Source organism: Phasianus colchicus, chromosome 8, assembly GCF_987193195.1.
Source record: "Phasianus colchicus chromosome 8, bPhaCol1.hap1.1, whole genome shotgun sequence".
In the NCBI taxonomy this organism is placed as follows: domain Eukaryota; kingdom Metazoa; phylum Chordata; class Aves; order Galliformes; family Phasianidae; genus Phasianus; species Phasianus colchicus.
In genome coordinates, this window is record NC_143443.1 from 24982746 (window position 1) to 25006100 (window position 23355).

General features: G+C 40.5%; 1 protein-coding gene and 1 long non-coding RNA gene across 3 annotated transcripts in view; one reads left to right on the forward strand and one right to left on the reverse strand.

Moving 5' to 3' along the window:
- The window catches only part of SORCS3 (sortilin related VPS10 domain containing receptor 3), a 266625-nt gene that overhangs the window by 73480 nt on the left and 169790 nt on the right, over positions 1-23355 (forward strand). For both annotated transcript variants that reach the window (XM_090145482.1, XM_090145483.1), the window contains exon 2: positions 5482-5549. In XM_090145482.1, the coding sequence (XP_090001608.1) occupies positions 5482-5549 (68 nt within the window). The remainder of the gene's footprint in view (positions 1-5481; positions 5550-23355) is intronic.
- Positions 2111-7129, reverse strand: LOC149917079 (uncharacterized). Its single transcript, XR_016468837.1, has 3 exons — positions 7001-7129; positions 6501-6772; positions 2111-2457 (listed from the first exon to the last, which is right to left on the reverse strand). It is a non-coding gene; the product is annotated as an uncharacterized LOC149917079 (long non-coding RNA).

Genomic DNA, 23355 nt, shown 5'->3' on the forward strand with positions numbered 1-23355 from the left:
TGGTGGGATCAGGATTATGCAGTGATAGTTTTTGAGAACTGCTAGACCTTGATATAGGAAAACGCTTTTGCTGAATCTGCCTGAATTGGAGTTAATACTTTTTTTTTTTTTTTTTTTTTCCACATAGCAGCTTGGATTTTTGACTAAAGCAGTGTTCACATAGTAGAGTTACAGCTTTTGCTGAATAGTTGGTGCACAGTGTCAAGGTTTTCTTTTTTTCCCTCTGCCCGAGGAACAGAGTAGAGGGATGCAATGAGGGTACCTGATTCAAGCTGTCAAAAGGGATATTTCATCCTATTTAGTATTGCATGCAGTGATAAAAATCAGAGAGTAGTCTTTCCAAGGTAACCATTGCTGAGAGACTTGCTGGGCATTCATCTGGTTACGGGAGACACTCAGTGATGGCTTTTTTCCTCTTTCCCCCACTTATCAAACTATCTTTCTCTCAAATGAAAACTTTTCTTCTTGTTCTTCTGATTCTCTTCCTCATCCCACTGGAGTGGGATGTGAGTGATAGTCTGGGTGGGTGCTCAGCTGCTGGCTGAATTCAAACCTCCCCACACATCAGCACTAACATATATTGAACACAGTTATGTTCCCACATTTGTGTAGAAAGAGGCAGATGTTGATGGCTTTTGCCTGAGTTAGCTTTAAATGCAGAGAATGGAAGAAAGATTATATTACTTACCCTGAGTAATTTCGTTGGCTTGTTGGTTAGGTCATCTTTTAAAGGGTCAAAATTAATAAAGAGAAGAAAGAAATAAGTAGCTAGGGACCTCCATAGCACAGTGCAAGTCCTCAAGCATTTTAAGCCAATTTCCCTTCATCTGTGAGCAGTTTCCCCCTTACTGGTTCCCAGGAGCTTTGCTTATTCCCATTTTTAATTAATGTATTGGGCTCTATGGCTTGGGGAAAGGTGGCTGAAAATTGTGGGCAAGCTTCCTGTGGTTGGTGCGTGGGGCAGAAAAGGTTTCAAAGATCCTGAAAGTAGGTCTGTAGGCAGGAAATGGAGTCTGTGACCCCAGCATACCAGACAAGCTAGCAGAGAGCTCTCATTTTTCACATGTAAATCTGTTCACAGTTTTGGTGTTTTTTTTCTTTGTTGTTGTTCTGCTGTGTGCTGCCCGGCGTTCATCCCTTTGCTCGTTATTAATTACTTTCTGTAAATATGTGGACAGGGCTGCTGATGAGCTGTGTAAATCTCTGTGCTGATAAAGCAGTATCACTTAGAGGGGAGATGAGTTTCATGAAATGGGTCAGTGCTAGCTTTTCAGACATCTATCTGAAATGATCACTGTTCTCTTTGGCTGCTGCTCCTCTTCTCCAATATGGATATCTCTTGATGGGGGAGCACCACTGCCATTGACTTGGCGTTTCTTGCTCATTCTGAAGTTTGCTGTCAACCTGCTGAAGAAACTGCAATGTCTTTTCAGTTTAATTTGTGGATAAGAGTAACGTATCTGCTGTGGGGTATGTGCAAAGCATTTTGCCACCTTGGAATTGGCACGATTTGGAGGAGGGTTTAATGAACTGAAGTAAATTTCCTTTGTAGTAAAATTTTATGAGCACAAAAGATTGCTATACCACCAAATACTCTGGAGAGCTGCTGAGCACTCTTGTGATATATGGGCTCAGAGATTCCTAATAATTTTCTGAACAATAGGAGCCCCTTCAGGGACATGTTTTCAACATGGAAAGAGACTTCTCTTCCCCTTTCTGTTTATATTTTTCTCTACTTTCACATCAGTCAAATTGTGTCAAGACTTGTGTTTGTTGGATTGGGCAATCTTGAAGACCCGCTGGCTGTAGTATAGACAAGAGTTGCATCACATCAGACCTAAATTCAGTGGGTTAGTCCACTTTTACAGTGGGATGTCAGGATTTGAAAACACCAGAAAATCTTAAGCTGTATTAGTGTATAAGATGCTGAAGATAAGAAAAAACCTGACTCCTATCGATTACACAGAGTCATTACAGCAGGGTATTCGGCCAACAGTGCAGTTCCTGGAAATAAGTGAACAAACAAAAGCGTATGGGATGTGTATATGTAAAACACAGTGCACAAGAAAGTTATTGCAGGACTAGGAGGTCATTTATTTCCAAAGGAAAAAGAATAATTTTTCTGATTATCTTTCTCCCATCTCCACTTCTGTCTTGAAAACTGAAACAGTTTATTGAATTTTCAGGTCATTTAGTTTTGTGTAAGCTCAGCTTTAAATTGCATTTTCCAGAGGGTTTGTATTGCCTTGAGGGAGCTGTAATTCAGCCTGACCTATTTCCCAACTCTGTCCTGCAGCCAGGTCCTCCTGTTTTCCTTTTCTGCCAGCTGAGCTGCTTGGTGCCCTCAGGGCTACCTGCCTCTGGGGTGTCCAGGGAAGTGCTGCAGCCTGCCCTGTGGGAGGAGGAGGAGAGACTCTTCCCATCTGAACTATGCTCCCTGGAGTCAGCAGTATGAACCTGGAGAAAAATGCAGTTCAGCATTCAGCTGACTTGAAATGAATTTTTGGGGGGTTGATTTCATGAACAGACAAGACGGTTTCATTTGGGACTATAAGGGTGTTTTATTAAAAAAAAAAAAAATGCTTAAGTGAAAGTTGTTTTTTTCTGAATCAATACCACTTCAAACTTTTTTATTTCTTTTCCCCAGAGCAAAATGTTTTCATCTTAATTTAAGTGGAAGACTGGGCTGTGGGGTAGAAATTCTAGATTTCCCACATTTCAGGGGAAGAACAAAACATATATGTATTTTTTTAAGCATTACGCTAAATGTGAAAAATCCAATTTTCCATTGAATTCAGCTTTTAAAATGAAAACTGTCAAAATTTTAATATGAAATTACTATGACACAGAAAAGCCATGGTTATTAGTTAGCATAGACAAAAACAAGCCAAGCTTTTGTTTTTTTACAAAGCGAACATTGGAATCAAATGTCTCGACTTGAATCAGTGAGGGTTTTTCTTCTTTCTTTCAACTGTCAGAATTCAACTTTGTACTTAAGAAAAAATGTATAATTTTCTTTTACTTCCATTCTGTTTCTGCTGAAATATTCATGTACGCAGACATGCTAGGAAATGGGGTACTTGCCTAGAGCTGCCCCTTCACCCTTAGAATTGCACCATCATAGAGTCTTTGAGGGAAGGGACCTTTAAAGGTCACCTAGTCTAACTCCCCTGCAAGAACACCTCCAGCTCCATCAGATACTTGGAGCCCCTCCAGACTGACCTTGGGTGTCTTCAGGGACACGACACCCACCTTGCTGATAGTTGCTTAGTGGCATGGCTGGCTCCAGCATGACACAGAGGTCTCAGAACAGCCCCTTGAAATGCTTTGAGGTTTCCTTTGCAAGGCTGTGTCAAAAGCCCCCTTTGAAAACAGATCAGTAACCAGACATATCTTTGGACTCTGACTTGTGCTCTAACCTCATGTGGGTTGCCTCCCTAGTAGCACCATTTGCACCTGCAATCTCCTGCTGTGAGGTTGTGGGGAATGTGCCCTTGCAGTGTTTGTCAGGTAGGCTGTATTCAACCCTCTCCACTCTTCTCTGGTCTTCAAGTTTCCAAACTGTTGTGAGCATTACCTGTATTGAATTTCAACAATATTATCTCAAAACTCAGTGGGATGGGATAGAGGCCTTTGGGGCTTATGAGGTGAGTGGTTCTGTGGGCAATGTGCTGCCTGTGGCTGCCCTGTGATACTAGGGCCTCAAGAAACTTCTGCTGCTTCGTGGTACCCTCTGTGAGATTAAAGTACAAAGGCTATGCTTTTGTTCTCCACACCTTGACAATAGGCAGAGCTGGATTTTTGTTAGGCATCCTGGGTAGAAATTTCAACAAGTCCTACTAAACAACGTGCCTTTACTTTGGATTAATACCCAGGAGATGAGTAGGATTCAACCTCCTCCTGCAGAGCTGGCATTATCCTGCTGTTTGCAGGGTTTAAAGCAGACCACTGACATCTTCAAAAATACAGAGCACAGGGGATGTGAGAGGATACAGGATGCTGGAGGATTATGGTTGCTGCCTCCATTTGGAATTGCAACTTCAGGAAGAATTATCCCGATTGAACTTCAGCAGCACAGAGGAGAAGGGCTTCATTTAAGAAGTTTAGGGATCCAGGATCTGCTGACTTTATGAAACCAGCAGGACTTTCAATAGTGATTAGGTGTCAAAAGAGGGGAAACTACCTTTGTGAAACCTCTCTGGAGCCGTGAGCAATAAGAAAGGAGTCACTTCTGGCAAGGCAATGCTTGTGCTGTGGGGCATGGCTTCCAAGAACCTCTTGAGAGAATCTCTGGGGTTGTAGGGTGCATCCTAAAAACATCACTCATCAGGTTTTAGTTGCAGGCTGTTCTGCTTCCATTAGTTGGTGTAAAGGGATGCAGTGTGTATGTACCTTGATGGCTGTGACTGGCAGCTGATTCTTCTCCATTTGTATGGGAAGGTGTGTGCAGGGTTTAAGTTGCAATAAAAAAAGGCATTGTTCTTATTTCCCCACTGCACAGAAACAGTTTAGGCTGACATGGACTTGCATATGCTGACTCAAATCTGCCTGGCAGGTTTCTCTTCACACCCTGCTGGAAGCAGCTTGGGTTTTATATCCCTCCTAAAGGTCTCTGCGAGGGGAAATAAAGGGAAAAATGCAATCGGGGAGGGGGCTGTGAATCCAGTAGAGAGATGGATGCTCAGAGCATCTTTTTGAAAGCCATTAAGTTGGGCACTGACTGCATAGTCACGTATCAAGGTCCTTACAATTTGAACAGGTCTCTTCCCGGTATCGTGCTGACGGTAACAGACTGCTGCAGCCTTTGTGGTATTGATTAATCCTTTGGTATTTTTCCTTTCTGCAGAGCTTTAGAACTCCTCACCCATTCTTCACCCAGCAGCCTTGCAGCTGGGAAACCCAAACAAAAGGAGTGGCAAGTCCCATTGCTGTGGGAGGAGGAAAAGGGAGGGAGAGAACAGGTCTTTTGGAAAAAGGGAGGTAGAAAGGTCCTTGTTGCAGAAAAGGTAGTTTTGGGCAAAATGGACTGTTTTGCTAGATAGGGATCTTCATAAACAAACTTGCTATTACTATCCATGGTGACAAGGTAGTTCACATCAGCATCTCGAGAGAAAAAGGAAAATGTCAAATGTAATTTCTGATTGGGCTGTTGGATTAACAAGGATGCATCCAATTCTATTCCTGACCTTGAATAATAACATAGATGTAGAGAGAGCAACTCACAATGTTCAGTTAATTCCTGCTGGCAGGTTTTATTTCAAATGCAAAACATCTCTAGGATTAGAATAAATGTTACTGGTTACATGATGCATTAACAGAATGAATTTTCCTTTTTTTTTTTTTTTTTTTAAACTTGATCTCATAATACTGCAACCTTAATGAATAAATGCTAAGCTCTCCTTTGGATGATTTCAGATGCCTTATGTATTGTTACACAGTCTAAAGGAAACTTTTTTTTTTTCTTTTCCCTTTCTCTTCTAGGTGATACTCATTCTGACAAAGCTCTATGACTTCAACTTGGGAAGTGTTACTGAGAGCTCACTGTGGAGGTAAGCAGATCATGCAGAACACAGTACTGATGTGGATGTGTGCATTGTGCCTCTTGTAAAACTGGAGGGTGAGCAAGGAGATTGGAGCTGATCAGGTTAGGAGAGAGAAGGGAGTATGAGGTAGATGTGAAGTTGCTTTTTGAAAGTGGACACATGATTGAGAAAACATTAATTTAACAAAATGAGGTCTGTATATGTGAGGCTTTCTTCAGGTAAGGCATTTCCTTGATGCCCAGAGGAGGTTGGTTTCATTCAGTCCTTTCGAGTGTCCTCTTTTCACTTCTCAGAATCTCTGCCACTATGCTGGTAATGAGAGTATTCCCTGTAGATGGCAACATGCTTGCTGGAGCAAGTGTCCAAGATGATTTACAGCAGAGTTTCTGGTATGAGCTTAGCTAATCTCAGTCACATTCCTCAGCCTTGTGAGCTCAGGTGGTCATCTTAGCAGTGAATTGGTGTTGCCTGAGGCTTTGAGGGCAGTAGCCACAAAAGTACTAGAGATCATGGTGAGGTACTGGTATCTCCTGCACTATGGGTTAACTCAGATAATGTCATATGCCTGTCATCTGTCATGTTTCTGATAGTGTGCAGGAGATGGAATGTCCTGGCTTGGGAAAGCATGCTGGACAGAGTGTATGTGTGTTGACAGAAAGAAAGAAAGAAAAAAAAACCCAAACACGCAGAACACCCCTGTAAAAATAAATAAATAAATAAAGGTAGCCCAATTCCTTAATCTCTCCAAATCAGCAATAGTTTCTACCTGCTGGGAATTGCTCTTCCTTCTAATAGCCCACCTGTGGTGTGGAAAGGGTATGACTTTAGAAGAATTGTTATTAGGTGGTTTTTACTGTATGGACCAAAAAAAAAAAAAAAAAAAGGAAAAAAAAAGAGGGGCAAAGGAGTCGTAGAGGCACTGGGGAAGCTGCCATAGGTGCTTTGTATTAGATTTACCTTTTCTATCATGGGTGTTACTCAGCTTCCAGAAATCGTACTTGGTGAAAGCTGTTCCTGTGTTGTAACTGTTGTTCCAGGTGTAAGCAAGCAGCTTCTGGCCAGGTGATCTGTCATCCTTTCTTCCAAGTTAATTTAAAAGCCCCTGTTTTGAAAGTATGTTGTGGGGTCGCCTCCATTAATACACTGAGGGTTAATTGTTTGGTAGAGCTCTTGAAACTTCTCAGTTTGCACAGTTACTCCAAAGTCTAATTGCACTGCACTGTGGTAATCTGCAAAGGTATAAATAACCATGCAGCTAATAAGAGAGAACACAGTAATTTCCACTTACTTCATACTTTTCAAGATATTTAAGCCTTAAAAAAACTTTTGCCTCTTTACCTAACAAGTACAAATGGTGCTGTGATTGTACTTAAAATGTAATTGCTTAGCAATCTGCTCTGCATAAATAATGTAAAGAGCAGACAAATTTTGTCCTAATACTGATCTCACAGCAGCACCTGAGCTCTGCAGAAAGATAACAGCAGCATTCCTCTTGGAGTTTTCCCAGTGGCAGAAATAAGGTAGTTGATCATCTTGGGAAATGCACTGACTTGTGAATGGGTTTCAGGTGGTTCTGGAACACCTCTCTTTTGCGGTGAAATAGAGGCCCTTGTGTGGTCTAGAGACTCAGAGAGGTAGAGAAGTCAGAATTCTTGGGTTCTTTTCTAAGATCTGTGAGGAATAGTTGAGGTAAGAGCTAGCAGGTAGAGTTCCTGGGCTCTAAACCTGGAAAATTCAGGATGAAACCATGCTACACTTCAGAGGGAAGCATGGGTTTTTAGAGAACAGCTTGAACTTTCTCTGGAAAGGATATTGTAGCAATAGAAACAGGTACTATGTGGAAGCAGTAATATGAGACTACTTTTCTCGGGATATTCTGTTACATTTTTGCATTAAGGTAACTGAAACTTTGCATTATTTAAGTAGATACTTTTTAATGCTTTCTCATAATTTCTGAGAACCTGAAAATTTCACAAGGAGGATTTGTCTTTATGGAGCAAATTTTAGTCTTCTGACCATATAATTGCTTTCCTTATTTACTTTTCTGTAGACTCCTTCAAAACCACGTTTAAGTCTCAGGTGCTGGGTAGGCTCCATTGAATGCAAATATCATAGAGTCATAGAATGGCCTGGGTTGAAAAGAACCTCAAAGATCATCTAGTTTCAACCCCCCTGCTATGTGCAGGGTCACCAACCATTAGATCAGGCTGCCCAGAGTCACATCCATCCTGGCCTTGAATGCCTCCAGGGATGGGACATCCACAACCTCCTTGGGCAACCTGTTATAGTATGTCACCACCCTGTGAGTGAAAGAACTTCCTCCTAATATCTAACCTAATTCTCCCCTGTCTTAATTTAAAACCATTCCCCCTTGTCTTATCACTATCAACCCATATGATAAAATATGTTGTCATCAGCAGGAGGTCTTGAAATTTCCATTATTATTTTTTCTCTTTCTGTTTTCTGGGATTATCACTTGTTTTTTCTTCTAACCAAGTACCCTGTCTGAGCACAGTGCTGTGATGCCTATTCTGAGCACTTGGCAAACAGTTGCTGCCATAAGAAAGGAATGGCTTTTGTGTCAGAAAGGAAAGAATCGCACAGCAGTGCTTCAAAGGCTGCAAAGACAGAGCACAGTGTAATGCAATCTTCAGATATCATCATGCCTCCGCCTGCTTCATGCATCAAAAGCTTTTGCTCTGTTTCCCCCCGGGTTATGGTGTGAGATACTTCTTTTAATGGAAAATGCTATATAAGAGAAATTTCTAATTCCTGCATTTAAATATAAGGACAAGTAAATCGATATGAAAACATCCTGAATGTAATTAAAAAAGAGAGCCAGAGCAGGAAAGAATTAAAAGTTATATTGGATACTGCTCTTCTATCAGGCTGATAAGAATTTAGGCAGAGGAAATGCTAGTCAGCATTTGAATGCAGGAGCACGGATGTGGCTCTAGTAAGTAAATCCATGTTTCTGAGGCCCAAAAATATCACAGAAAAAGCCTCAGTTGCTCCTGAAACGGTCAGTCTTGAGGCAATAAGCTTTGAGGAAAAGCACACATCCTTCCATATTGTGAATGCTGCATCTCTTCTGGGTAACAAGGAATATCTGTCAGTTGGGGTTTGTAGTTTTGTTTTTCTCACTGAGAGAGTAGAGGAGATTTATTTTTTTCCTCCTATGAAGTAAAACTACCTTATTATGATTGTACTTGTGATGATGTGAGACATCAAAATTTACTGAGAGGTTTTTTCGTAAAGCAGGATATATAGTTGTAAAAATTAGGTAAGCTTTTAAGGTATAGCAACATTTCATTGCTTCTCATTTCCTAATAAAATATCTACATTGCTAGTTCTTGAGAATCCAGCTGCCATTCTGTATGCTTTTATTTAAAAGTTGTATGAAGAAATAGAACTCTGTTTCCTGTAGCATTTTCTTTTTAGAGAACCCTTCATTTTTAAGAAGTGGGCAACGCTCCTCCCTCTTAATCTATAATCTGGAGTGATTTTGATTTGAAGTGCTATTGGAGAACATCCAGTTCCCAAACTCTCTGTCGGCCAGGATCCCTGCACCCGACTTCAGCTCCCACAATGAATGTGATCATGCAACAGTCATCTGTCATGAAATATGAACTGTGTCTGCAAGGAGCAGCAATCAGGCTCCTTCATGGAACTGTGGTCTCAGAAGGCATCTGTCAAACCCAGAGGATGAAAGGGTTAGATATGCAAAATACAGTGTCTAAAAGACATAATTCACAACTAAAAGTTGAAGGCTGAGTTTTTAGTTTGTTTTTCTGTGGAAAATTTCAAACAAATCTCATTAGGACAAGAAAAGTCTGTTCAGTGGTTTATTTCTTCAAATGCATGTTCACAACACTTCCAGGTGTTGTGACTGTGATAGATGAGGTTTGCTTTCAAATGTATGCTGTGCTCAAATATAATATATGGGGTGCTCTATAGGTTAGACACAAGTCATAAAGTCCTTTCATTAGTTAATCTTGTTGCTATCCAGTTGTTTCCTTTTTGTTTTGCGTATGAATAATCAGGAATGTATTGAGGTCCTTTTCTTATTCTGTAGACTTCTAGAATTCAGAATTTTTTACAAGCAAAGGAGGAGTCTTATGAAAATTTTGTTGCTTGTTGCTAATCCTGACTCCTATTTAATCTGTACACTTCTGAGATACACGAACATGATGTTCTGTGTAAGCATTTAAAGTGTTCTCATCTGTTTTTGCCAGTGTAGGATGAGCAGTTTTTCTTGTAAGATAACTGGAATAAAAGTGTTGTTTTTTGTTTGTTTAGTTTTGTTTGTTTCTTTGCTTTTGTTATTTTTCTTTTGTTGTCACCTTATTTAGTATCCAGGAGCTCTAATTATTAGTACTTCTAATTGTTTAGCTTGTGGTAGCTAAAAGGCAGTCTCCATCCCAAGGGAACTTTCAATCTCAGATGAAGGCAAAGAGACAACAGGGTGATACAACAGATGAGAAACCCAAGTTACGAGGGAGTTATTTATGCTCAATGTGATAGCCATGAATGCAGCACATCAGCTAATTGGGCAGTGGGGAGTAGTTCAGATTTTCTTCCAAGTGTGAGTACTTGCATGTGTCAGCTCTGAGTCCCTGCTGCCATTTTACCCACCTTTGATGAGTCCCCTGGAGTTTCCATCCTCTGGCTGTGGTCCCAGGCTAAATCATCTGATGGCATAAAATGCTGACCTATGCATTAACCCATACTGAAAATCATAACTGGCTCTTTTTTGAGATTCTAAAATATTACTAAAGATATTTTATATATATTTATTTTTTTTGTTTTCATGCTTATTAACCGAGAAATTGTGTTTCCATGGCAGCAAAAATCCCCACTATGTGGGTTTTTTTTGTTTGTTTGTTTTGTTTTTTACTCTTGTAGCTGTGCCTAAAGGGATTGTTCTGTCATCTTAGAGCTGTGTAAAGTTAGGAAAAACTTTCAGCTTTTTATGAGAGACAGCTGCAAAACAGATCAGCTACAACTCCAAGCTTGGAGCTGAGAGAAGTAAAACCACTCAACTTGTTTGCAAGCTGCTTCATATCTTGCACAGTTCTTTCATTCAATTCTGCTTGAATTACTGCAAGCTTATATGGTATTTCTTATTATATCCTTGCATTTTACTCTCCCACGCTGTCTTCAGAGGCCACCAGCATCTTTTGGTATACTTCTAGCATTTGTTCACGCTGATTTCTGTGCCTTAGGTTCATGCATTACACGTGCAGCTGGTTTCAGATAGTGCTGCCCTGCAGGCGTGAAATGGTGCGATAAGCCTTGGCTTGCCTTTAAGAGCTGGGGTTTAATCTCCCTGCTCCAAATTTACCCATCTACAAGACAGGTGAGGATGAAGAGAGAGCCTGCGAGATTCAATGTACATGACTGAAATTTCCATGTCGTCCTTTGCAAAGAAGGTAATCTTGAACCAGGTCATAGCCCAGAACCTCATTAAAAGGGATTCTTTCCCACTGGTGATGCGTTATTTAGACTGCAGAGCTGAGATAGGCAATTCCCAGCTTGTGCCACTGCCTCTTGCTCAGTGTCACACATCTTGAAATGGGGCAGTGTGATTTCACTGACGTTTTCTGTAGTGAAATAGTCTCCAAACAGCCACCATGACCAGCTGGCATCTCCCTGCAGTATTGTCAGATTTGATTATATCTATTGTTTTTCAGTATTAAGCCGACAATATGCATCTCGGCTATATGTTGTTTTCTGGAGCACTGTATTGAGGCATAAAATTAATAGAGCTGGTTTTCAGACTAATAATGCTTCCCATTGCTGCATCTTATTTGACATTTTTAACAAAGTAGCGAAGTGAAGAATTAATCTGCTGATTAAAAAAAAAAAAAAAGGTTTCGTCATATCTGCAATCAGCTATCTATACATGGAAGAAAGGAGCTGGCTTGGATATTCAAGCACATCTGTGGCATCTCTTGGATTCAAGAAAGCAGGGTCTCCAAAAATTTAGTGACTTTGTTGTTTTTTTTTGTGCGTGTGTTTTAATTACTTAGCTCTGTGCTGGTTACTTTTCTCAGACAGTAGGAGCCACTTGTCATTTCAGAGGTTGCAAGCTTCTAGGTTCAGGCTGCTTGCTGGAATGTGAAACTGAGGGAGATGCAGTGTGAGTAAGGGTTGTTCAACAGGCCTCTCAGCACCTTGAGTTGAGATTAGTGTGGAACTAGAGCAGCATCCCTGGATAATTGAGTTCTTTATCTCTAGTACTCCTGCTGACTTATATTTTGCCTGCAGTGAGTGATTTGGCTGAGTGCAGTCTCTCTGTTAGTTGTTGGGTGCTACGCCATGCATGGGAGCCATACTTGAGCTGCTGGTGAGGTGCACAATAGCTGTGTGTTGGTCCATTCTCGTGCTAGCTGCTGCCAAATGAAGATCATGGCTGTTCAATAAAGAAAATTCCTTGGCCCAAATAGCTATGTAGTCAGTACCTGTGAAGAACAGAAGACACAGCATTCTTGAACCGAGTTGGGAAATTTATTCCTTGCTCTTATGGTTAAGTGCTTGCTTATTTTGGAGAAACAGGTCTTGTTCTATTGTTTAAGCTGACTTATAAGGCTTGGCAGACACCTGACATCTGTTTGTCCAGCTGCACCTGTGTTGTAACAAGCATCAGAAAGTGGCTTCTAGCTCAGAAAGAGAAGAGAGAAAGCTTTGACAGCTAGAAAGAGTTGTTGAGTATCAGCCAGGAGAGAAATTAATGGGTAAAGGGCATTGCCTTAGGAATGCTGTGGGGATACTAAACGTTCATGAAAGACTGCATATAAAGGCTTTTCAGTGCTCTTTTCATAACTGATAACAGTGATGAAGGGGTGGCTTAGCCTCACTGTGTTCCCTGGTTTAGAGGGTATCTGTGATGAGAGGGTTACAAATTGCAGATCATTAGATAGTGATAGCCATTCACCTTTGTATCCCACTGTACAATTGAAGCCATTTGAAGTAAGTAATTATGACCTGTTTCAAAATTGCTCTTCTGGTGATTTATTATCCTTCCAATCGTGGTATCTGGGAGACTTAAACAGATCTTTTACTTGTATGGACTTCTGGAAGTATGTATATGATATTGTCTTGGGCTACGTGTATATGCATCCGTGGGATAAAAAAAGGAAAAAGGAGAATAACATTCAAAGACTAAAATAGAGGAAACTGCAGGGTTCTTCCTCCTTGAATGTTCCGGGTATTATTCAGAGCATACATTCTTTGTAGCTCATAATTTAAAGAGATGCTGGCATTGCAACAAGTGGATAAAATCAGTTAAACCTGTTCTAAGACATTTGCTTTGGGACCCAATAATGAAAATTAATAGTATAGTATATTAATAGTATTAATGGTATGAAATTTAAGATGTTTTAGAGTTAGGCATACTAAAGCAATAAGAAATGAGATGATTGTGTTATTTCATTCTTTGACTACTGGAGAGAAGCTTCATCTTTCTCTTTCCCTTTCTTTAGCAAGTAATAAAGTTAATATTGCCTCAGAGATGTAGGGAACTAAGGGGACAATGCAAGGTCATGCAAAGAGCAGTAGCCCAGCACATGTGAGTCTAAAAGCCTTTCTGCACGTCTTTGGGTGGTGTGCAGGTGCAAGTCCCACCCTTGTTTATTAAAATGCCTTAGTTGTCCTATTTAGTGGAGCTTATCTACTTTTTGTGAACCAGTCTTCTGGATGGCTTGTTTGTCGTCTCTCTTAATTGCAACATCAGTGACCTTTCTGTGGGGGTGGTAATTTCATCAGACATGGGACCTTTTGGATTTGTTAATTTTTTGTTTGCCAAAAAAAGCTCTGAGACTAATTGCCAAGACTTCCCAGAAGATATTAGTTTACAAATTTTAATGACACTTATGATTTATTAATGTGCTTCTCCCTGCATCTGCTCATCCCTATTCCTTGGTGGAATTCCTGCTGAATCAGAGAGAATTAATAAAAACAAAACTGCAGATTGTAATGGTGTTTTAGCAAGGCTGTTAATTAAAAACTTTTAGTAATATTCAGAGTGTTTTATTAATATCTCTGATTCTCTGAAGACACAGGTAAGCTTTGGCTTTGACAAGTTTCTGCTTTGGAATCTCAGTTTGGTAAGGTGTTGCATATCAGTTAGCAATGATAGCATAGAGGTTCACATTTACATGTGCACATGGCTCACGGAGTACAACACATCTTCTCCTCTTGACAGGACCAGTCCCAGTACTGAATCTTGAGAACTCTATCATTTCATAATCACTGTGCCCAGTATGACATCTAACCACATCACCCACCAGCCCTGTTTGTAAGCAGCAGGTCTAGTGGAGCACCTTCCCTGCTAGGCTGTCTTACCAGCTGTGTCAGTAAGTTATCTTCCATGTACTTCAGCAACCTTCTAGACTGTTTCCTTTCTGTTGCAGCTTCAAAGCAGGGCTGCTTTGCTGAACTCATTAACCTCCAAATGTGGGCCTCTGGAAGTATATGAGCTGGTCAGTGATTGTGAATGTTGCAGATATTTTTGCGTGAGGAACATTTGTGGTTAAATAGATCTAGAAGGGTCACTTGATTGTGTATTAGTTTTGGTTGTATAGGCTACTGTGTCATTGTTCTTTTCCTGTTAATAAGTAGGCTTGGGAGTTTGAGGTTACATCTTGTTTTCTGGGTAGAAACAGAGAGGTTAAGAAGAAAAGATTTTATCAAAATTCAGAACTTTTTGAAGGAATGTTCTTAGGGCAAAGACAGAATTCCGTGTAAAATGGAGGAGAGGGCAAAAGTGGGCTTTGTTTTGATTTCACTTTCTTACGTTTCAGGTGAGAACCCCAAGCAGCCATCTCTCTTTTCCTCTCTCCTTTGTAACTGTTTAATTATTTATATTCCACAAAAGAGCTCCAACAGGAGAGGTTGTGAATCTCTCCAGGGAGAAGAGTGATACTAATCTTACACATGAAGATCCGGATTCAAGCCCTTGCTCTGAATGAGCATAAAAGGAAGTGCTTTTTTATTCCACAAGTAATTAAATTGTGTAACTCATTGCTACAGGATGTTGTGAGGCAGAAATAATAAAAGCATAAATGGATTTCAGAGGGCACCTCAGTGAGTTAATGGAGGATATTTCTGCTGGTGGCTATTAAACCTGATAGTGTGGCTGTAGCCTCTGGCTTACAGTAATTATTTTATGATATGGCATTCAAGGAACAGACAGGTCTGCAGCCTTTGGATCAGCGTTGCAAAAATGTTATCCCTTCTTCGTTATCTGTTCTTCAGCAAGAGCTATTCATGCTTCTGATGGAATAGCCTAAGATTGTACTGAATACATGTTATGCTATGGCATTTTAGGGGATTAGTGGTTTGACTCTCCAAGTTAAAGAGAGATGATGGAGAGAGTGTTGAGAGGAATTGTGCTCTCTTTGCTATTTCTTGTGATTTCTCAGAATATTCTGTGTGACAGGTTAGTGGGCAGTACAAATTTTTTTTTTTTACTTAATGTGGCTGTCTCATGTAACCAAGGGATTCGAGTCTTCCACATTATGGGTAAATTCTGCATTCATTACCCAGCTGGTGACTTTGACATAACTTGATTTTCAGGTCAGTCCTTTCAGTCAGATTCTGTCCACATCTCATATCTTTCCATTGCAAAAAGCTAGGTGGTGGTATAAGAGATATATCAACAGTAGAAATGTCTTTTGGCTTATTTTTCTATAAGTCTGAAGGTCTCAGTGTGTTTTAATGAAATTTGAGTTTGTGGGGTGGGAAAGCAGTAGAACCCTATGATTGCCCTCGATTTTGCAGCTTGCATATGCTGTATTTAATGTGTCTTCTCTGTCTTTGTTAATGAAATTCTCTGATTATGAGTTCCTCAAGAACTCGGAGACGTCCTGTCTCATCAGAAATGTATTCCTGGGTTTAGGTAATCTTCCTAGGCATCTACTCCTACAGTTTTGGTGGGGAAGGCCAGAGGAAACTATGCAAAAATTGGGTGTGTTCTCAAAGTATTGCAGCTGCCATGCAGTCATACTGTCAGAATCTTGTCTCTGACAGGTTAAATGTGTTTGTAGTGCTTTGCCTACTTGTTTAGAAAAGTAGCAAGGCAGCAATCAGGAGGGATTTTGTAGCCAAGATCCTGCTGTTGCAGATCCTGTGGGTGTTGTGACTGTTGCTGCATCAGCAGAGCTGCATCTGTTAACAGGAATTGGCTATTCCAGGTCTTCTTTATCATTTGGAACAGCAATTCCATCGCTCTCATTAGAGAGCTGCTCCTTTTGTTGAGTTATCTCATCTTACATTCTAATTAGTTTTGGATGCCAACTGCAAAACTTTTTTTCTTCAAGCCACACTTGAAGATGAATTTGTTTGGGCCTTATTAATGTATTTTTCTGATCACTTTTTACCATGTTGAGGATTTTCATTGGCACAGATTAGTAGCAGATACATTTAACATGGATGTGTGCCATTATTAATGAAAACTATACATTGAATTCTCTTATAAAAAAAAATAGATAATTGCGAAATAAAGACTTCGATAATAAATTATATAAGAACATTCATATTAGATCAGATCTGGTAGGACATGGAAAGCTTGAAAAGAGATGCCTGGAAAAGAAAATAATGCAAATCGTATAAAATTAAATTGTGTGGATAGGGTCTCAAGTAAAGCAAGGGAGGAAGCATCTCTTACTTGAGGAAAGACTGAGCAACCTGGGGTTGTTCATCCTGGAAAAGAGAAGGCTCAGGGGGATCTCATCTTATGTACAAAAACATGATGGGAGCATACAGTGTAGATGGTGAAAGACTTTTTTCAGTTGTGCCCAGTGGCAGAACAAGAGACGGTGAACACAAACTGAAACACAAGAGGTCCTGTCTGAACATCAGGAAACACTTCTTAGTGTAGGGGTGACTGACAACTGTCAGAGGTTTTCCAGAGGGTTTATGGAGCCTCCATCCTTAGACATATTCCAAAGCTGTCTGGATATGGTGATGGAAACCTGCTAGGTAGCACTACTTGAGCAGGGAGGGGTTGGACTAGTTGAGCTCTAGACATCCCTTCCAATCTCAGCCATTCTGTGTCTGTGTGAAGAATAAAAGAGCATCAGACTGAGCTTCAGGACAAGTGGAAGACTTGTTCTTACAGCAACATGTACTTGATCTATGGATCTCCTTGCTGGAGGATATTTTGGAAGCTGAAGTTCACATGGGTTCAAGTGGCGTCTAGACAGGTTGCTAGAAGCAAAAATCTGTCAAGAATTGTATTACATGCAAAGACTTTAGGGAACTTTCTGAGTCACAGATATGCTTCCCCTTGCTCTTCTAACACTCAGGGCTGGATCAGGAGCCAGCAGGTACTCAGAGTGCATCCTTTCTGTGTTGATGCCACCTCATGGTTGCTGGGGGATGCAGTTCCCCATGTTAAGTCCAAGCTGTACATCAATGTATGTGATTTATTTCTCCTTGAGTGAGCTGTTCTTTTCCTTTCTCTTCCCCTTTCTCTCCTCCCCTGACTCTTCTTTTCCTTCCAATTAGGCTTTGAACCAAGTCATATAAATCTTTGATGCTTTGTACAGTGGCTGGTAGAATTTAGTGCTTTAACACGGGTTGTGTCTGTTTATATTGGTGTTTTATTATGTTGCTTTTTTTCCCCCTAATGCACTGCCATTTTACAATGGCTATAAATAATCTGAAGGATAGAGAAACATTGTTTAAGAAAACAAAAGGTTCAAGAAATATTTGTCTTTCTTTTAATCTGGTCTGTCTCTCATTATGTCCATGTTACACTCATTAAGATTCTAATGAAGTTAATAAGTACACAATATCAGACAGTCAGTTCTCCAAGCAATATTTACAAAGGGCTACATTTTCCCAGCCTGGAAGGTAGCCTTTGATTTATCTATTTATCATATTTTCTTCATCTGTAACAATCTGTTAGTTGACCTTTTAACAGTATAAGCCTGACCAAGAAGTAAAAATGAAAGTTCTTATAAAATGCTAGATCAGAGGATGCTGGTACATTTTCACATGTACTATTTCTGCTTCAGAATAAAAATTGTAGAAGATTTGAGACAACTCTATAAGTGGATTATTGGGGCCAGTTACCTTAGAGAACTGCTTCTGCAGTATTAGAAGTTGCTTGTTTCCAGTTATTCCTGAACTTACTGCTCAGGTGCCTGAGTCTAACAACAAGCTGTCTGCAGGAATTGGTCATTCAGCATCCTGCAGGTCTGATCAGAGATGAAGATGTGGTGCTGCATTGTAATAGTTCAGGGACATAGCTCCATAAATCTGGAGATCTGTAAAAGGGGCGTTTAATTTTCTTGTATGTATCTTGTAGTCTAGCTCAGAGATTGTGAGGAAAATGATAATAAGAGATTGGTTAAAAGAAGGAGGCTGGGCTGTTGTTAATGCCATCAATGCCAAGTCTTACACAAAATCAGATAGTAGTTTTGTGTGGGGGTGAGATAGGTACTGAGGTACCTACTGTACCTACTGAGATAGGAACTGTGAATTTTCCTGAGTGAGATTTGATGCATTTATGATTTATTTGCAGTGGTTAATACCTACTGCCAGGGATGAGACGCTTGACAGCAGAGTTGTTTTGGAGCAGCTCAGCTATGCCCCTTTGCAGCCCAGGGTCTTGGCATGAAATCACATACCAGAAGATGGCCTGAGCTAAGTCGCTGTTGTCCAAATAGGGCAAGACTAGCACTATCTATAACCTCCAATGGAGAATCTGGTGGGACAAGTTAGTGTAAGCCCTGGAAAGTTCAAAAGCTACCTGAAGAGCTACGGAGAAGGGAAGTGCAATCCATGGCTAGAACATGGGGTCAAGACTTCAAGTCTGAAGCTCTCAAGGAGTAATTAGTCCCATAGAAAGAGAAATGCACTTAGTGCTTAACCTCTTGCTTCTCTTTCTCAGAAATGCTAGAAATAGCAGTGCTTTGCTCTAAGAAGGAAGCTTGTTTGTTGATTATGATTGACTGTTAGCCCTGGAGTGAGAAGAGCAGTGGATTCAGAGCAGAAGTCAGAATGGCATGAGGAAGAGTTATCTGCACGCAGAGTTTGGGCCATGGGGCCAGGTGTGAGAACAGGACAACTGTGCAGTTGTCACGCAACTCAGCTCCAGAGCATGTTTAAGTTTCCTGATGACTTTGGCAAGCCATGATACATCCATGAGTCTCAGACAAATAATTCAGTGATCACAGGCAAGCTGTAGACCATGATGTGCCCCAGATTCAGTTCTCTGTAAAGCCAGCGTGTGAGAGGGCATGTACTTTCCTTGGGTTACTTGTAGCTGTAAGCATGGCTAAGAGCCAAGGCAGGAAGATCATCCATTAAAACATACAGTTTCGGATATAATCTTCTATTGCAATGGAGTGGTTAAAAATACAGAGTAATCAGTGGACCGTGGTACATCATTCAGTATGCCTCTAGCAGAGTAGAGAATAAATGTCCCATGGAAGATTAAAATCCCATTGGTTCTATTATCTGTAACCAATAAAAGTGAAAGACATATCTATGAGGAATGCAGAGTTAACATGGCACGTTTAGCTTTGTACTCACAAAAGCCTGTTTTCTATTTTGTGCAAGACACGGGAAACAAACCAAGATCATCTTTGTTGTTTTTGAGAAGAGCCCATAGCAGAGGAGTCTGTGGTGGATCATCTGCCTCTCTGAGGAAGTAGAGGGTGTTTTGTGCCAACACCACCTCGTGATGGGGCAGAGGATTGTTATTCACACCATGTGAGAAGTTCATATCTTGTCTTGTGGCTCACTGTGTAACATGGTCAGTACAGACAATCCACATTTCTGTTCTGAGGTCTTTGTACATTTTCCAGGAAGCAAGGGTAAAATCCTTTATTCCTAGGGCTTTTATCTTGTGCCACCTTTATCAGCATCAGTGGTCACTGTTTCCTCTCATCTGTGTTACAAAAATCATTACAAATGCTGCAGTAGGCTGTATTGCAAACTCTTATCTTTAAAAATGACATTCATAAAGGTTAATAATTGGAATGAGCTCTGGCAGTTACTAATTAGCACTATTACACAATCAGCTCACATTCTGGCAGCACTAGGCATACTTAATCAGTCAATTATCATTGATCTCGGAAAGTACTTCTCTAAAGTTAGCATAAGGTGCCTTTGTAAGAGCAAGAAGGGAATTTGACTGCAGTACAGTGGTCAGGCTGCTGAGAAGGTATGGTTTGAGGGACCAGAGTTGTATACTTGATTGGGATAGACAAATGTAATTAGAAATCAGGTAGTGCAGAAGCACTATCAAACTTAAGAAAGTGAGCATCATCTCCTTGCATAGCTGTAATTCATGGGCTGGGTGACTGGCTCTGCCAGCCTTTTGAAATACTAGGGTAGTTCTGGGAGAAAGCTGATTTTGGGGCAAACGGGTTTAATGATTTCACTGAGTTTGCTTTAATGTGATGACTTTGAAGTTTCCTGAAAAACTGCTGCCGTGTTCTTTTTTTTTCCCCCCTTGTTTTCGTCTTCCTTCGTGTGATGAATAATTCTAAAGTTAAGGAAATTGTAAACAAGACTGTGAGACATGGGATTTCCCTTTAGAAGTGTTGCATATAACAGTCTTAATCTCATGAATCTAAATGTTATGTGTGCCTTGTGCTCTTTCAGAAACTCAGAGGTGTTGAGCCTCTGCCTTTTGTGCTGGCTTAAGGTGCTGAGGGGGCAGGCATGACTGCTGTATGAAATGACTGTGGGATTCTAGCCAGTAGCTCTTCCCAACTTGAGTGTGGGCAGTGCATGCATCTCTTATAAAAAAAACATCTGTTGTTTGTGCCTGGTCAGAAAGGTGTGGAGTAATGCGTGGCCCACGCAAGTAAGGGTGGTGGCTATAGTCCAGTGCATGAAGATTTTCCAGATCTTTGTTTGGAAAATATGTAGAGAAGAGATAAATGTTGACGTGTTGTTCTCTGCTCTTTATTGCTTCACTACCACAATTCTGTCTTTAAAATGTTGAAGATACTGTCTGTAAAGCATGTAAGTTCACAGACTGTTGCCTATGTCTAGATAGAGTGGAAATGTTGCCAACAACATATTGGAATGTAATGTTAGTTCAGGATTCTGTGAGAGTAAAAAAACTTGTGAAGGTGAAAGGGCCAGGATAGCGGAGCTGTGCTTGATTTTCCCCTTTGGAATTTGACCAAGGGCCTCTGTCTCTTTAGGATAAGGAAAACTGTATTGTTGTGACTGTTCTGGAGTGCTTTTAACCTTTACGTTTCTCTTGCTGCTTTTTGTCTAGAACTCTTCATTGTGGGCAAATGATCCAGCAAAAAAGTCTGGTTAGAATCTTCAAGGCTTGATGATTCGTGATTCTGTGGAACAGAAATCTGAGAATGCATTTCAGGGCTGCTTGAAGCCAGAAATACATTGAATTCTTTTTGTATGCCTGAACTTTGCCTCTGCTCCTAGAGAAAATCTGCAAGGGATCTTGAGAGAAGGTGCACACAAAAAAAATCTTGTCAGAAGGCTGCAGCTATGTGAATACTGCAAAGAAAACTACTTTCCCATGCCTCTGATTCCAGAAGCAGTAGGAAGAGGATGCAAGAACAAGCCACCCAGGCTCATAACATCTTTGCCTTCTATGAAGTTTGTCTGTAAAACTCTACAGAGCATTGCTTGCCCCGGTGAAATATCCTAGGTATCTGGGCAAGACAATCTCCTAGTTTGGGAAAGGACTGTCCTGGTCCTTGGCTTCACTTTAGTTGCTTGTGAGTTGTAGGTATGTTTTGTATATATACTTCCTGAAGTTCAAACAAGGGTTGTTCCAGAATGCATATGTATTGGGAAGAGGCCATAAATTGCTATAATGTGAACATTTTTTTTAAGGATTATTACAAAATTATTCACTGTGATTGTTGATACAAAATGGAGGACTAAGGTTCACTTGATCTGCAAATGCTCCTCAAGGAAACCTAGAAGAGCTGTCAAAAATTTGTGAACTGTTGGTGATTGCACAGTGAATATACAACCTTAAGAGAGGAAATTTGTATTTAGACATACGCTATTAACATAGGATCTAAATTCCGAGTAAGGCTGAGCCTTTCATGATGCTTTTCCAGATTTACAATCCTATGTATAGGATTTCATAGGCCCTATGAAAGTAATGAAAGGAAGCACTTGTGTATCAAATGGTTAGCCTGTAGAACTGCTTCTGGAACAGACTTGTGAAGCTGGTAAGAGATGCTGTTTGGATTGGTGCCAAGGCTTCTGGGTGCAGATGCTGTACTACAGAGCTTAGGTAAGGGATTTCTTTCTCCAATAGTGCGTAAACTGTGTGAGGTCTTCTAGAGGCAAAGGGGTACGCTTGAGCAAACGTGCAAGTCTCAGGATGGGTAGATATCTATGAGGTGCTGCTGCATGCCTCCTCTCCTGGTAAATTATATCATCTTGTACATATAAAGAGTACACTGAATAATGTGGAAACGTCTTGCAAGTGGAGCTTGTAAAGAGGTGCCAGGTTGCATTAGTTTAGCTAAAGGAACAAAAAGGTTCTTACAACCGCCCTGTAAATATATGTAGTGTGACCATTTCCCCTCTCCCTCCCAAAAATCTGTTCTCCAGTTACTGAGTAATTTGCTGAGGTGTGAAGACAGATTGAACATTAGGAAAACCTTCCTTAAAGCTGATCATGGATTCTTTTGGAAGATGGAAAGTCTCCATTTTGGAAGACTTTAAAAGGTTATAGACAGCTTTTCAGGGTAAATACCTCATTCTAGTTAATCTCGCCTTTGGGAGTTGGGGAGGAAGATTAGTGAAGACTCTCTTAACTCTATTTCTGTGATATGAGAACCTACCGTCATGAGAGGAAAATCATGCAGGCTTCGTAGTAGAAGCAGACTATGGAAGGAGCTGAGAGTTTGAATGTTTTCAATGGAGTGATTTCAGTACATTTTTTCATCCTGTGACCCATCCTACCTTGTCTTTGAAATGTTCCCATAAGAGTAGTGTTCAAATGGGATAGTTTTCCAACGGAAATTGGATGGTGTGCAGTAACAAGTGTTAACTTGAGACTAAGGCCATCTTCCTGGGAGTGTTTTAGCTTCAATTTAAATCCTATCAACATGCAAAATATTGCAATGCAGATGTGCACTTTTGATAGATTGTATGAGTCTGGTGCTTTCATGGCTTGAAAAACTGTGATCTGGTCTCTCTTACCTTCTACCCAAATAATTATGCAATGAAGGTCATAGTGGGGAAAAAGTCAGCCAGCTGGTGCTGGAGTAAAGCTAGAAACGCCTTAGTACTGTCAGCAATTGTGCTCAAGCCAGAAGTCTGTGGTCTTAATGACAGTTGGAAGAGCAAAAAAGTGTTTCTGGAATGTGAATTATTTCAAACACTTCTGATTCTAGTTTTACTTTCTTTAAGAGGCATGGAGCTGTGGCAGAATCAGTGTTTAAACCAAAATACTGTTGTCTTTATATATTTAGGCAATACAAGACTTAGAGACATAACACCAGGGAAAGTGGAGAATGCAGACCATCTTGACAGAGATTTCTTTAGCTTATGATGCTAGGGTGGGAGGAATCACAATAAACAGTCCTCACATGACCTCATGGGCTGGAGCAGACTGTTGCTTTGCTTCCTGTATACACTCTGTATAATGAAGTGTAAATAGTGAGTGATGACTTACATGCAGATTGAGATAATACTATGTCAAGATAAGGTTTAACAGATTCTTTTGACACTAGAGCTTTCCTTGAAGCAAATAGTCTTCTGAAAATACTGAGGTGTATTCTGGGTAATCTCAAATAAAAGTTAGTTCATCTAGAAGCAGCTGCCTGGATAAGCTGTGAAGTAACAG